General features: G+C 41.1%; 1 protein-coding gene across 2 annotated transcripts in view; it reads right to left on the minus strand.

Annotated features, from left to right (window-relative positions):
* Positions 1 to 16311, minus strand: part of trip4 (thyroid hormone receptor interactor 4) — a 164722-nt gene that overhangs the window by 74874 nt on the left and 73537 nt on the right. Inside the window, exon 12 of one of the 2 annotated variants that reach the window (XM_056462138.1) lies at positions 15646 to 15748. The exons of the other annotated variant lie outside the window; for it this stretch is intronic. Coding sequence (XP_056318113.1) covers positions 15646 to 15748 — 103 coding nt within the window. The remainder of the gene's footprint in view (positions 1 to 15645; positions 15749 to 16311) is intronic. 2 annotated transcript variants of the gene reach the window in all.

A 16311-nucleotide genomic window follows, 5' to 3' on the forward strand; every position in this document is an offset into this window, starting at 1 on the left:
GTTACATTTGCATCCTGTTACATCTGTTACAAGTTAAATTTGCGCGCTGTGTGTGTGTGAACTTTGTAACGACAATGAGTGTGACTCATCATTGCAGAAAGGCTTGATTTAACTCCACAACACATACATCAAATACTCACTTGAAAAGTTCTTACTGTAGTATTTCTCACAATCATTACGTGAGATCTGCTGCCTTCATGTCTGTCACTGTGCTGTTTATCTGATATATCTTAACATAACGGATATCCATATAGCAGTGGATATTAACATGTATCCTGTCACATTTTCCATGCAAAAACAGTGCAAAGTTAAACGTGCACACTGTGTGTGCGTGAACTTTGTAACAACATTGTGTGGGACTCATCGAAAGGCTTGAATTAACTCCATAACAAATCCATTAAATAATCATTGGTAAAGTTCTTACTGTAGTATTTCTCACAAACGTTAAGTGAGATCTGCTTGCTTCATGTCTGTCACTGTGCTGTTTATCTGACACAGCTGGGAATGGTGGGTGGGGAGAACTAGTGTTAAAGGCACAGGCAACAAAAACAGTTACATTGTGTTTAGAGCAGAAAAATTACAACATTCTGAAAGGTATAATAAATAATCTGACGGGTGTTTTGAGCTGAAACCTTACAGACACATTCTGGAGACACAAAGGCTTATCTTACATCTTGAAAAAAGGGGTAAAATAGGTGCCCTTTTTTAGTTACAAGTACATATCTGGCAAGGAAAGAACCCATTGCTGTTGTAACAGAAATAGTTTTTATTACTTTTAGGCAAATAAATAGTTTTTCTTTCTTGCAGACCATCAATTATTTGAAATGGTTCACGCTGCTGTATTTTGGTTGCATCAACTATTCTTCATTCAGAATAGATTTTAAAGTATCATTACTGGTCTATCACTACATGGCCTAGAACCTCAATACATTACAGATATGCTCACTGAATACAAACCTAACAGATCACTCAGATCTTTAGGATCAAGTAAATTAGCAATTCCAAGAGTTCAGTCAAAGCAGGATGAATCCACCTTCAGCCTCTATGACCCTCACTGCTGGAATCAGCTTCCAAAAATGATTGCATGTGCTCCAACATTAGGCACATTCAAATCAAGCTGTGCCTTTACTGAATGAGCACTGTGCGACGTCTGAGAGATCGCACTATTATGTCTTTCTTTTCTTTTAAAACCTGTTTTAACACATTTTCATCTGTTTTTAATAATTTTTAATTATTTTAATCATTTTAATTTTCTTGTCTCTTTTATCCTATGTAAAGCACTTTGAATTACCATTGTGTATGAAATTTGCCATATACAGTAAATAAACTTGACTTGCCTATGTAAAATACAGGGGAAAAAATAATCGTTGCTGATTGCTAAAAATTCTGATCAGATAGCCTCTTCCTTATGTAAAGTACAAAAAATACTTCACTTTTTTTGAGTGCAGCATTCAATCCACAAGGTGCAATTTTAGTCATCAGAATAGTACATGCAGATTTAAGGTTAGGCATGCGCCGAATATTGATCTGCCAAAAATTATTGGCTGAAAATGTCTTCTGTCGAAATTGGTGATAAAACTTAATCCAGCGGTGGCTGGTTCCACTCTCCGTTCAGTTGTAGGGACTGTACAATTTTAAACAAACCTGAAAAGCGATGCGCAGAGATGTGAAAACCATTAATTTCAATGGCTTCTGACATGAAAGGGTGGTTTAATGCCATGTCAACCAAAGCACAAAAGCAGTAAAGTGCAGTGTTGCACAAATGCCACAATCAAAATAGCTTAACATTTTACTCATGTTCTTGTATACTTATCTATGCATTTACCACACATTCTACCAAGTCTGCTCAAATAATGTGCTGTCAGGACATTTAGTTATAGTATAACTTGTTCTTGCTGCTTGCAAAAGAAATGATGTGTTGTCATGGCAACATTGGTAAAATGACACCTCTTGACACCTCAGTCAATAAAGTTGGCAGTTGAATATGCACATTATTAGATATAATTTTTTCCTAAACAGAACATACCAGAGCGTGTGTGTAAGTTGAATACAGTGAAAATTAATGCACACAAAGAGAATTTGCATGAAGATTTTAGAGAGCAAAAAGATTGTGCACGAACAGACCTTTGTAGGTCAGGAGAGGCTTTAACAGACCCTCTAGTTTTTCACGATTCCATGATTCCATGACTTATAGACATTTTATACGCAGCGCACGTGATTTATGAGTGATGTATTCGAGTGCATGTCGAAAAATTACGTCTCACCTGCACCGTCATAATCATTACATTACATGGAAGTTAGGAGGGAAATTGTTTTGCAGCCTGTGCAGTAAGCAGACACAGATGAAGTGCGAGAGAGTTACATGTGAAGTCAATGCAAAGATGCGATTAGACATCCTGTGGTGCAAATCGGTGTGAATTGGACGTTTTGTGCGTTTGATGGGCGTCAGACTGCCAAACACAGTGGAAGCAAACATCTAACAAATGGAGCAGTGGAACAGACAGAAAAGCAAGCAGCTTACAATGATGGACATTGGTTCAAGGATGACAGCTACTGGACATGACCAAATTGAGGGACATTATTTTTGCTTTATGTGTATGGCTGGTATTATGATGTGCATCAAATCGATAAATGATTTTGCATAACTCTTTCCCTGCCACTGACGAGTTTTGCGGCAATCTGTGCTTTAGGTGTATTATGGTAGGGGAAGCCCTAAAGCAAGTCCTGAGTGAGATACATGATGTTATCAGAGTGAAATCTGAGAAAGATAAAATAAGATCATGGAAAAAGACTCATACAACCTTTCTTTTGGCTTAATCCCTATTGTTTTAGATCTTGTCTTGACAAGAGACCAAAATACAAAAGCTTTATTTTTATGATTTGTGTCATTGTGGCAGATTGCACACCTAACATAGTAGACTACCTAATAAGATACTATATTTCAAATTTTATATATATATATATATATATATATATATATATATATTTATATATATATTTATATATATATATATATATATTTATATATTTATATATATATTTATATATATATATATATATATATATATATATATATATATATATATATATATATATATATATATATATATATATATATATATATATATATAAATAAATAAATAAATAAATCGCAAAATTGTCTGCAAATCTTTGGGAATTTCCACCACAAAATTAGTCATTTTTAATCGCCGGCAACACGGTGGCGCAGTAGGTAGTGCTGTCGCCTCACAGCAAGAAGGTCGCTGATTCTTTGTCGCTGGCATTTCTGTGTGGAGTTTGCATGTTCTCCTCGCGTTCACGTGGGTTTCCTCCGCGTGCTCCAGTTTCCCCCACATTCCAAAGACATGTGGTATGGGTGAATTGGGTAAGCTAAAATTGTCCGTAGTGTATGTGTGTGAATGAGACTGTATGAGTGTTTCCTAGTAATGGGTTGCAGCTGGAAGGGCATCCGCTGCGTAAAACATGTGCTGGATAAGTTGGCAGTTCATTCCGCTGTGGCGACCCCAGATTAATAAAGGGACTAAGCCAAAAAGAAAATGAATGAATGAAAGAAATCAGTCATTTTTAATAGCAAAAAAATAAATAAAATCGTGAAAAACTAGGGGGTCTGCTTTAAAATGTATCATAATGAAGTATATCTTAAAATCCTGTTGAGAAAAGAACTATATACTTTGGACTGAACTATGGGCCAAAATAAGTTACCAAACTATCAATGATCAGAAGCCAAAATAAATAAAAGCAAAGGTGACTGGTTTATTAATCTCAGTAAAGTTGGTATCAGGGTTTGGGCAATTTGGCATCGTACGATGTCTAATATGAAATATCTTGGTGGGCGATTGCATCGTCGTCATAGGAGGCGATAAATTAATTATTTATGAATAATTAATTAATTCATAATGTATTAATTATTTGTAGCCTACCGTTTCAACTACCTGACCCGCACTGTCTTTGTTTTACCCATACCCAAATCATAAATAAAGAGAAGTTACACACAAATTACCACCAGTCAATCACTTTTTCCATGGGACTCTGGCATGAATAGGCAGAGTGATCAGTGTCATTAATATGGCGTCGACAAACTTGGTTGGTAAAAAAGGTGCACAACCAACAGGAACTAACAAACAGTATCTGAGGTTTTCGCTAAAATGACTAAGTACAAGCGTGAAAGCGAAAGACTGAAGCAGTGTGCTGACCTGCTAGCTGCCTGTACCCGCTGTCTCGAGCGCATGACAGTGTGTGCGTGTGGTCATGTGATGTGCATTTTCAGCAGTAGTCTGGATGGAGGGCTGTTCAGAAACACTAGGTGAAACGACAGAGTGGATGTGGATCGTTTTCGTTCAAAAATGCCATTTAAAAACTAATACCTATTACTGTAAACGGGCCTAAGTGTGTATGTTTCATGAGTGGATTTGCAATAGGGGCAAGGCAGAGGATTGCGATGCCGGCTCAGCATCGTGGTGTCTATCAGCCATCAGCGATGGACGATGGCATCGTCTCTCGGCCCAACCCTAGTTGGTATATCCAGACAAAAGTGGTTTGCTTTATGAAAATAAATGATCACCTATTTTAAGTCCGTCCTTCAGCCCAGCATTCTAGAAGCTGGGCTGCATATATTTAATGCATGTTGCTTTCAAGGCACGCTTGTTCGGATATTGAGGCTGTATTGATTCAAATAAAGCAAGAAGAGAGAGACAACCTTTAGCCTTTAAGAGGCTGGCATGTAACAGAATCACTGATGTGAACTTGCAGAATTCACACATGGCTGAAGGCACTCGTCAGGATATCTCCGATAGCTCGGTACAGCGAGGATGACCTTCGGTGCAGAGATGAAATGACAGGATAAAAGATTCTGGCGCCTGATGAACAGAAACCTCAGCACCCACACAGCTTTAATACAGTCCTTTTAATCAGCGAATGGAAATTTCACTGTAATGAAATGACACTGTCTAAATTTTCCACATCTAAATGTCAGCAATTCCAGCAACAATGAGGAGTAGATGGATGGTTTTTCGATTATGCAAGTCAGTTTTCTGTAATAGCTTTGCGCTCGGAGACCGTAAGCATCTTTCGGTGATTGTTAATCCATACGCCATCCCTACTGCTTGCAGACAGAGTTGTTTGGTTTTCATGGCCAGGACATAAAGGGTGACACCTTGACCCTAATGTTGGATAAACTGTGGAAGACACGGGAGAGGTAAAGGGCAGGACATCTCTGTGGTGACTTCTTACTCTTAACTGCCCCAGCAGCTTATCAGCCCGTATCTCCTCCCCCATTCACCTCGTGAAGAGTTCACAGAGGTCAGCTCTCCCGAGAGCTCCAGCAGCTTAGGAGAGAATGAAAATGAATGGGAAACGGTGGCTAGACACAAGGTCAAAATGGATATAAAATTCTCCATTACGATATGAAAAGCGAGTGGAGAAAGGAGGGAGCTTTGAATGTCAGAGGAAAGGATTGCTTTTGAGGACTTGTCTTTGTGTGAAAACAAAAGGAGCCGAACAGCGAGTAGCCGATGCTCTTGTAAAAGCAATCACCCATGCTTGTCAAGGATGCTTTCCACTTGACGATTCGCACATTTACTAATCACTGAAGTTCTAGAATTAATCGATCATTTCTATCTGAGAGGCATAAGCAGGTTAAATGGCAAAGAATGTGTAAATGCGATTAAGGAGGAACCGTCACGCAGATACTATGCAAGTGTGAAATGCTTCCAGCCTGTACTGTGAAATAACACTGCTGTTGACAGTTGAGCTGCTGTGAAGAATGACTGGGAAAGCGCCACTAAACAAGAGGAGATTTGTGAAATATGATTCTACAGACCTATTTGCACATCAAAAAACTATTGGATGACGGAATGATATCATCATATGGGTTTTATAATGGAGCCTGGAGAAAATTTGGGTCATGGAGCTGGGACAAGGAAGTCTATCATTCCTCATTCTCAGAGGAAAGCTAACATTCATCTGTTAGTATTGCTATTCATCTCAACGGCAGTTACTCAGCTGGTGCAGGACCTCCCAGAACTACACTGCAATAGTTTTTTTTTTTTTTCCAAGGTTGATTATTAGAGCTGCCGACTTTAGGCGCAACAAGAACCACAGGTGCACAAATGCAAACCTTTCATAGGCAAAATATTCTGAGTAGTTAATTTAAATCAAAGTTGGAGATTTTTTTTTCTTAAATCAAAAATAAAATTTTCTTGAATTCTTTTAAATTAAAGTTAGAGATTTTTTTTCTTGGAGATTACATGAATCACATTCTTAATTAAACTCGATGAAACCATTTCAATCAACAAATATTCACAGTATTACTAAACACTCACTGGCCACTTTATTAGGTACACCTTACTAGTACCAGGTTTGACCCCCTTTTGCCTTCAAAACTGCCTTGATCCTTTACGGTATGGATTCAACAAGGTACTTGAAATATTCCCTGAGATTTTGGTTTATATTAACATGATAGCATCACGCAGTTGCTGATTTGTCGGCTGCACATCCATGTGGAGGCCATTTGAGTACAGTGAACTTGTATTGTCATGTTCATGAAACTAGTCTGAGATGATTTGTGCTCTATGACATGCTGCGTTATCCTGCTGAAAGTAGCCATCAGAAGATGGGCACACTGTGATCATAAAGGCATGGACATGGTCAGCAACAATACTCAGGTAGGCTGTGGCGTTAAAAAGATGTTCAATTGGTAGTAATGAGCCCAAGGTGTGCCAAGAAAATATCCCCCACACAATAACACCACCACCACCATCCTGAACTGTTCATACAAGGCAGGATAGATCCATGCTTTCATGTTGTTGGCCCCTAAATTCTGACCCTATCATCCGAATGTTGCAGCAGAAATCAACTCATAAGACTAGGCATGTTATTCTAATTTTCTACTGTCCAATTTTGGTGAGCCTGTGCAAATTGCAGCCTCGGTTTCCTGTTTTTAGCTAACAGGAGTGGCACCCGGTGTGGTCTTCTGCTGCTGTAGCCCATCTGCCTCAAGGTTAGACATGTTGTGCATTCAGAGATGCTCTTCTGCATAGCTTGGTTGTAACAAGTGATTATTTGAGTTACTGTTGCCTTTCTATCAGCTGGAACCAGTCTGGCCAATCTCCTCTGACCTCTGGCACTGCCGCTTACTGTATATTTTCTCTCTTTGTCAGACCATTCTCTGGCACCAACAACCATGACAGGTTCAAAGTCACTTAAATCATCTTTCTTCCCCATTCTGATGCTCTGTTGAACTGCAGCAGATCATCCTGACCATGTTTACATGGCGAAAGGCATTGAGTTATTGCCACGTGATTGGCTGATTAGAAATTTGCATCAACGAGCATTTGGACAGGTGTACCTGATAAAGTGGCCGGTGAGAGTAGGTTTCCCATTGTTTATTTTAGCTAATGTTAAAGTTCTCATTTTAAACTCTATTATTGGAGTAATGAAAATCTTTCTGCATAAACTGAATGAACAACATATCCTTGTCATAACCAACAGGAAAGTGAAATAATGACAGTATTAGCATTAAATTCTGATCCAACTCACATTGATGTTACTTTAGAATGTCTGGTTCTACGTGGCATTTTGTTAATTCTAGTCCTAAAGTGAGTAATTTTATTGTTTATAATGTTCAGTCTTTATTTCACACTTAGTGAAGTTTTCAAACTAATTTCGAGAGGAGCACGTGATATGATTGACCGCAGCTGGCCACTCATTTACATTCACTAGTTAGCCAATCAGATTAACCCCAACTCACTATAAGTAGCCTAGCTAGAACTACTCTCTTATCTTCGTTTTCCGAAGAAACTAACGACAAGTCCGCTCCAGCTCTTCCGAAAGCTACTCACGGACAAACCAACCTCCTACTATTTTTAATCATCATCATCATCATCATCATCATCATCATCATCATCATCATCATCATCATCATATCGTCGTCAACTACAACGAAAACAACAACAACAACAACGGAGGCGACGGAGATCACAACAGCGCAGCAACGGGCAAGAAAGAAAGCTCCGCGCTCCCTGAAACATCAGCCCCATCTCAACAACACCCAGCTCAGCCTGGAAGCCTGCCCGAGACTGAGGCTCCAGTAAGAGGCCAAAGGCCTAGCTACTCCAGCCGGAGCACAATGTTTTATACAATCCTCATCTCCCGCTACTTCAAACCGCCACGTACCTTCTCCAGCGTCATCCTACGTCTCTCGTATCCAACAAACGACAGTCACAGAACTCCTCCAAACTCCTAGACGCCGGAACCACAAATTCCATACTGCTGCAATAAACCCGAAAAGACCTTACGAATCCACGTTTTCACTGACTCCGCCCCCCCTAGGACATTACAACCACACGCTCCTGCACGCCCCCTAAACACTACGTACTACAGCCTACAACACTGCGCCACCCCAGGCCACCAAAGAAAGCCCTAAAGCAATCTCGGAATCTCCCGGACAATAACGCAACTCTTCTAGCCTGCAGCTCCCCAATCCAGTGCAAACTCCAGCCCTCCTCTTCCAGCAATCCTTACCACTCAAAACCCTCTTCAAGGAGAACCCTCGCCAAATCTCCTACATTAACCAGCTCATAAGAATTTTCCACCCTAAGATCCACCGGCTACGTACCCGCCCATCTTCCCTGCTAAAGACAATATCACAGCTCTCCCTCCTCTCACTTCTACACACTTGCTACTACTGCGGCGACACGCACGCCGTCAGCCAAGTCTAAAGAAACAAATTACTTGTCAACATTTAAATCTTTATACTGATTTACGTTTGCACCCTGACCTAATTTTTCTGAATTTCTCATTCCAGGTCTGTATAATGGATCCAAGCCCGGTATCTCGGCGCTCCCTTCCCAGCCCTTCACCAACGCTGAACCAGAAATCACAGAGCTATTATAGAGAAAGAGATCGACAATAAATTCATGTTCGATCCCCTCATTCTTGCTGCGTCAAGCACATTCACATTAGCCCTACTGAAATGGGCATTAGAACGTTTCTAAAAACGTCTAATAACGGATCTTTCATCTTCTCATAATTCCGCCTTTTTCAGCACTATTCACCACGCCGAACGAAGATGCCTTAATTACCACGCCATAAACCAAGAAATCTCTTTAATTAATCTAATCTGCTGCAAGCTTGGCTCGCAGTCGACATCACCCCCGCCTTTTAAGTCATTCCTGATATCTGGTATCTCTGATTTCTGGCATTAATCAGACAATACAATTCTACTTCGCAGTCTGTCTAACATTCGGACGCAGAAGTAACCACATTTATACTTCAGAAAATATTTGCGGGATTCTCGCCAATAACTACGGCGTTCGCACGTAGTTCATCTATTAGATGTTTACACGTATCTCTTAGTGACAGAGATATAAGTTCTGAAGATATAATATATCTGAAGATATAAGAAAATTTAGTGACAAGTCTTTCTAATATTGGCATTTCCATCATGGAAGAACCTCCGGCTCAAGCACTTCTATAAAATTCCTAAGCATCAATTTGGATTCGCAGAATTGCATACATGCATGCATACCTAAATAAATATATTGAAATTTAGTTCCCTTGTATATTCTTGAAGAGAAAAGATTGCGCTAAGCACAAACTGTCCATTTTAGGACATCAAAACTCACACGCGCATTATCCTGCAGGGACGCCTTTTCGTCACTCACCTCCTTCAACTCGCAGCATCAGTCCCCGGATTAGATGAGAATATATCTCTATCCGATCTCGGCCATAACACTCGTCGCGCACCGGAGGCACCGCTCAGAGCGGCGACGGGGTGCGCACATGACAAGGGAAAAGAGTCCTGAATTGTGACTAGGCACTGCGGACAGCCCCCGACGCGCACCCTGATAGAACATATGTTCAGAATCCTAAATGCATGGCGCAACGAAGCACGTCACCGAACAGCGCTTAGGCGTGCGACCGGCTTATGCTTTCCTTCCTAAGCGCTGGAATTGCTGCCCACTCATTCATAAACGATCCAATTTCATACTCAGTTCATATCTTTAATACACAGACGCCGCCCCCGCCGTAGGCTTAGAGGGATGTTATCAGGACTGCCGACGCGCTACCAACGGACCATATCGCGGAGAAATTAAGTCCGCCTCCAAAATTCTCAATTACTGTTACAATGAAGCCACTGTCCACTGCACTAACAAAGGCGTTATCATTATCATTATCACAACTGTTGTACATGTTCCTAATTATATAAGGAAATTGCTGATTCCCTTTCTTGCTTTTGTTTCTAGAAACTGGTACCAGAAGCAGAGCCGCACCTGACCTCATCCCTCCTTTGAAGATGACATTCCCACTTACATGATTTGCATCAACACCCATAAATACATTTTAGGAAGTAACCCCAGAAAGGATACCTATCCTTGCATACAGACCACACTCTAGATGCAATGTTTATTGTTTTTTGAGTTTCTCAGATGTTGTGAAATTACAGTAACATCTAATTTGATCCCAACATCCACCCCACCATCACAGATCTAACTTTGATTGATGAGGAAACTATCAATCAAGATAAACAGATCAATCCAGAAAGGATAATGCATCTACATATTCAATATTCCCTCCCCCACAAGCCATTCCAAATACTCCTAGCATACATACACTATAAGAAATGCTAAGCTTAAGTCCCCCTGCCCCCCCTATTTTCACAGATGACTCACACCACCCAGTGACACGCTTTTGGTTCCAAAAACACATCAAAGCAGTCCTCCACCATTCAGGCTTCCCACCAGGATCATACTCCAGTCACTCATTCAGAATAGGAGCCGCCACCACAGCTGCACACAAAGGGCTATCTCAACAACACAAACAAACACTAGGAAGGTGGTCTTCCGACGCCTTCAAATCCTACATTCGACTCAGTCATAGCCATCTAAAGGAAGCCCAAAGGACCCTCACCAGCAGACACCTTAAACCCAGCGGCCAAGGGCACGAGCCCAATCCAGGGATAAGCCTAGACACAGCCATCCCAGCTCCCAGAGGGCTGAGGAGCTCCTCAGCCACCCAAGGGCGCGGGCACGACCCAGCCACCTAACCCTCCTTTCTTCCTTCTGGCTCTGAGTCGCACTCAGCTTTCTCTCCCTATTCACGCACCTAACTCCAGCAGGAGTTTTTCCCGCCCAGGCACCCCCTGTCACTCCGCCCCCCCCCTGGCCGCTGCCACAGAAGTCTTCACCACCCCTCCACCTTTCCCTAACTTCTGTAGGACCCTGCCCCCCACATGGCTCTGACTCCCGCAGGAGTGTTACCCCGAGCTTCGGTTCCCGCAGGAATCATCTCACAGCCCCTCCCCCAACCCTAGCTTTTACATATTATAAGTCATTTTAACAATGACATATAATATTGCCTTTTATTTTTCTCTCTGTTTGATTTTATTTATATAAATTCATATCTATATGCACCCACGCATATAAATATTAAATTATATATAGCGCTGCCACCATCACGCTCTGTTCCCGCAGGAACACCCCCAGAGCACCAATTCTGCCCGTCACCCTCCAGCAGGAGTCTTCACCTCCCCCTCATCTCTCCCGACTCCTACTGGAGCTGGCCAAAATAGCTCAACCAACCCCGAGCTGTGACACGAGCACGAGTCACGTCACCGACCCTCCCCGGCCCTAGCTTATTTTATTTTCTTATACATTTATTTTACACATTTACCTTTCATTTATTTTATTTAATTTATATATATATGTATATATATATATGCACCCTCGCATATAAATATACATTTATATATAGTGCTGTCACCCTCAAGCTCTAACTGCCGCAGGAGTGGTCCCGAGCATCGACCCCCGCAGGGGTCATCGCCCAACTGCCATTCACCCTTCAGCTGGGGCATTCACCTGCCCTTCCTCTTCCCGACTCCAGCTGGAGATGGCAAATACAGCTCTATCTCCCGCAGGAGTGTCCAGGAGCTTCGACTCCCGCAGGAGTCCAAAAAAATCGCCCCCCCCAAGGCACTAGATTACCCCATTATATATTTATATATCTATATATTTTCCATATATACATATATATTTATATATAGCGCTGCCACCTCCCAGCTCTATCTCCGCAAGGAGTGTTCCTTGAGCAATTCACTCCTTTGGAGTCCATGCCCCACCCCAGCCCCCTTCACCCCCACTATCCAGCTGGAGTCCTCACTTGCCCTTCCCCATTTTTACTACCCCAGCAGGATTCCTGTCCACCCCATGGCTCTAACCCCGCAGGGGTCTCCCAGAGTCTATACTCCCGCAGGAGTATTCATAGCCCACGCCAACCCTGCTCGGGCTCCCGCAGGAGTCTGTATCACCCTTTGCTCCCACAGGAGCCCCCTTTACCTTTCCTTCTGAAAAACCACTATATCCAGCAGCCGGATATAGCCATCCAAGCCTTTTGGGGAGTTTCTTCGAATACACGGCTGCTGTCCCGAGTCTCCTGCATTTTGGGGAGCTCTCGAGAACCACCTGATCTCGTACTCCCCGCATATGCTCTATGGACCAGGCGGGAGCCCTGGGCTCACCTATCTCCGAGCTCAGGGTTCTCTCCCGGGACAGCATGCCAAACCTGCTAACAGTTGTCAAACAATATCTAAGTGTGAACTCTTGAAGTGAAGTTTTCAAACTAATTTCGAGAGGAGCACGTGATATGATTGACCGCAGCTGGCCACTCATTTACATTCACTAGTTAGCCAATCAGATTAACCCCAACTCACTATAAGTAGCCTAGCTAGAACTACTCTCTTATCTTCGTTTTCCGAAGAAACCCCCCATCCACCCCTTCTCCTCCTTTTCTTCCTCTTACCACGGGGAGCTCTCGAGAACCACCTGATCTCGTACTCCCCGCATATGCTCTATGGACCAGGCGGGAGCCCTGGGCTCACCTATCTCCGAGCTCAGGGTTCTCTCCCGGGACAGCATGCCAAACCTGCTAACAGTTGTCAAACAATATCTAAGTGTGAACTCTTGAATGTGAATTCATTATGATTTCTTTATAGCTCATATTAGGTGATCAGTCGTAATTTTTCTATGGTAGTATGTTTTGGCGTATTTTTTTGGTCAAAATATATATAAGTGACTGATTTATTTAAAAACCTTAGGTGGTGTTATCTTTTAGATTACCTCTGTAGAATGCATATTACGTATCATTTAAAAACAAGGAAACACTATATTACTGCTGTTATGTGTAAGTGCCACTGACTGGAATAAGTACATTCTCATTTTCATTCAGCACGTCTACTGTTTTTGTTTCGAGCAGGTATGTTTTATGTAGAATCACTTCATAAAGCTAAAGTCATACCATTTTGTATAATATTTTATCAATTTAGAAACTTAACTGAAACTTAACTCTAACTGAAATCAATAACTACTTATCCTAATGTAGCATCTTTGTTCGGATTGTGATTAAAGATCAATCATTTCCTAATTTTAAATTGCTGCAGATGTGTATAAAGCAAATAAACATCCTTATTCACATATATATTTTTTTAAATTTCTTGTTCCTTTAAAAAAAATATCTAGGATTTGGACAATTTGTTTGAAAAAAAAAAAACCCAGAATAAGCCATAAAATCAAGATTGGTGCATTACAGGGCATAGCTATTTTCATTTTCATTCAGCATTTCTACTGTTTTTGTTTTGAGCAGGTATGTTTTAGGTAAAACCATTTCATGAAGCTAAATTCATACAATTTTGTATTCAATTTTATCAATTTAGAAACATTATAATCTAACTGAAATCAATAACTTCATTAATAACTACTAATGTAGCATCTTTGTTTGGATTGTGACTACAGAATAATAATTTTAAATAGTTTAAAGCGGTTCAACCACCGGGTTGTGGTCCAGTACCGGTTTATGGATTAATTGGTACTGGGCTGCACAAGAAATCATTAATTATTTCCGTTTTATTTATTATCCGAGTCTGAATGATCTTTTGTTTAGAAAAATCTTTTATTTTGAAAAATGACAGTATTCTCTCACTTACATCTCAGTCACTTGAGCGCCCAAATTTAACCCACAAACAGCAAAATGCGTAAGAAACAGACTCCTTTGAAAAGTTTCTTTGTGAAGGGGAAAAGGCCCAGTGAATGACCTGCGAACTGCCAAGCAATAGATCCCCAACCCACCTGTCAACAAATCAGGTGATTCCACCATGTTTGTGCAAGCAGATCAACTGCTGGAGATCAAATGACGGCGACCTTTCAGGGGCGTTTGCATATCACATCTTTTTTAGAGTTCGCCAAGTTTGCTATTTCCAATGGAAGTGTACGGCTTGCGCACACAATCAGCATGAAGGCTGATTTAACGCACTCGTGCCTTCCAGACGCACCCAGTTGAATGAAGGCAGGGATCGCACTGAGAGTCACGTAACAAAAACTGACCGATCAGCTTCAGCTTATATGGAATATACACATTTCGGTAGACTAACACAGAACACAAACACTGCAGTGCTTTGTAATTTTCTCCATAAATACAACTTCAGAGTGACAGTAATGTTTTCTCAGCTTGTCATCCTCTGAGAAAACGGTTGATGGTTGCCTAGCAACCAACGAACCACTGCCACCTAGTCCGCGGTAAAATTGTCAAGCGCTGACCAGTCCGCGGTGATAAAAAGGTTGCGGACAACTGGTTAAAAGCAAATAAATACCTTTATTTATTTGTTTGTTTATTTATTCTCATTTCTTTTCACTTAAGAAAATCTGCAATTTGTCTTGGAATTGGTCAATTTTCATGTAAACAAAATCGGAATAAGCCATGAAAAATCAAGATCGGTGCATTACTAGTAGACATACTGTAGCTTTCCTCATTAGACACTCACAGTTGACATAAATAGAGCTTTCCATTAGCAAATTGCTATGCTATTGACATGATTCTTGACACACTCAGAAGGCAAAATGCATTATTTATATATATATATATATATATATATATATATATATATATATATATATATATATATACACACACATAAAACCTTGTTAAACAAAAAATCTGTATTTTCATATACCTTGATGTATACCTTTCATACACCTTGTACAACGGGATTGCCTAGTCTACAAATGAAATACTATGCAAAACTACATTATTGCAAACAAAACTATAAAAACCTGCTTCTTTTCAGATTTTTATTTTTTTTAATGTGTTTTCACCCTTATTGTGATAGGACAGTGGAGATTTTACAGACAGCAAAAGTGTGGGGAGCAGAAATAGGGGAAGGATCAGCAAAGAACCTCGAGCCGGGAATCGAACTCGGGTCGCCGAGAGCACCCCAGTGCTACGTGTCGACGCACCAACCACTAGGCTATTGGCGCCGAGCTTTTGAGATACTTATTAACATTTCCTTTGTTTTTGTGTGCTATTCTAGCTTTCCAAATGTTCATTTTGAAAATACTGTAGTAAGTAGATGATTGACTATAAATATACATGTTAAGAGGAACGCTTTTGTATGCGATATTGGCATACAATTGGTTTTAAAATCAAAATGGATTTGCTTGCCTTTCTCTGTTTATTTTTAAAACCGCTGCCTCTGTAGGCTTCTCGCTAGGTTTTTATGCATGTGTTTCAGTGCATTTGAAAGTGGAGAAAGCTTGAACAGCTACAGCCAGCACATGAAAAGAGGCAGACAGGACTTACAAATCTTGTGTTTCCCTTTCATGGGAAATTTCACCACCAACTCCTGGGGGTTGGAGCAAATGAAGACAAATGGAGAAGTCGACTCCTCGCTGATCTGGGGATACTGAAAAGAGAGAGAGAGAGAGGAAACAATGAGCTGTGTTCAGCCACTTGGTTACCATGCACAGAAAGCACGGCGGCGTTGAAAGGCTTCGCTTCCCCGTAATTGATAGGCAGCACACAGGAGAGGCGAAATTGACTGGCACTTTCATAAGAAAGGTGACATCTATCTAATCTGTCGGGGGAAGGCACAGGTCATCTTATTTCCTCCCGACCATCAGAGAGTGGTATGATTGTATCACGGCATTCAAGAAGCACAAGCTTTTCACAACACTATTTCCTCCCCCCCACAACCCCCACACTAAAAGCAGCAAAGAGAGCTTGACACAATCAGGGCTTTTAAGAGCGCTGCAGATATGAGGTCCCTCTGCATACTTGAGCCGTCTCGCAGGAGATGTGGATAAATTCAGCTACTGCTAGATTTACTTACACTCGTGTTATGATACGCCCACATATCGGATTGAAACGTTTCGGTGAAAATGTTGCTTTCACATCAGCCGATGAAAGGTTGACAAGCAACATGGCTCTTTTTTTATCACTAACATTATAGTATAAATGGCTAAAATA

Source organism: Danio aesculapii, chromosome 7, assembly GCF_903798145.1.
Source record: "Danio aesculapii chromosome 7, fDanAes4.1, whole genome shotgun sequence".
Classification (NCBI taxonomy): domain Eukaryota; kingdom Metazoa; phylum Chordata; class Actinopteri; order Cypriniformes; family Danionidae; genus Danio; species Danio aesculapii.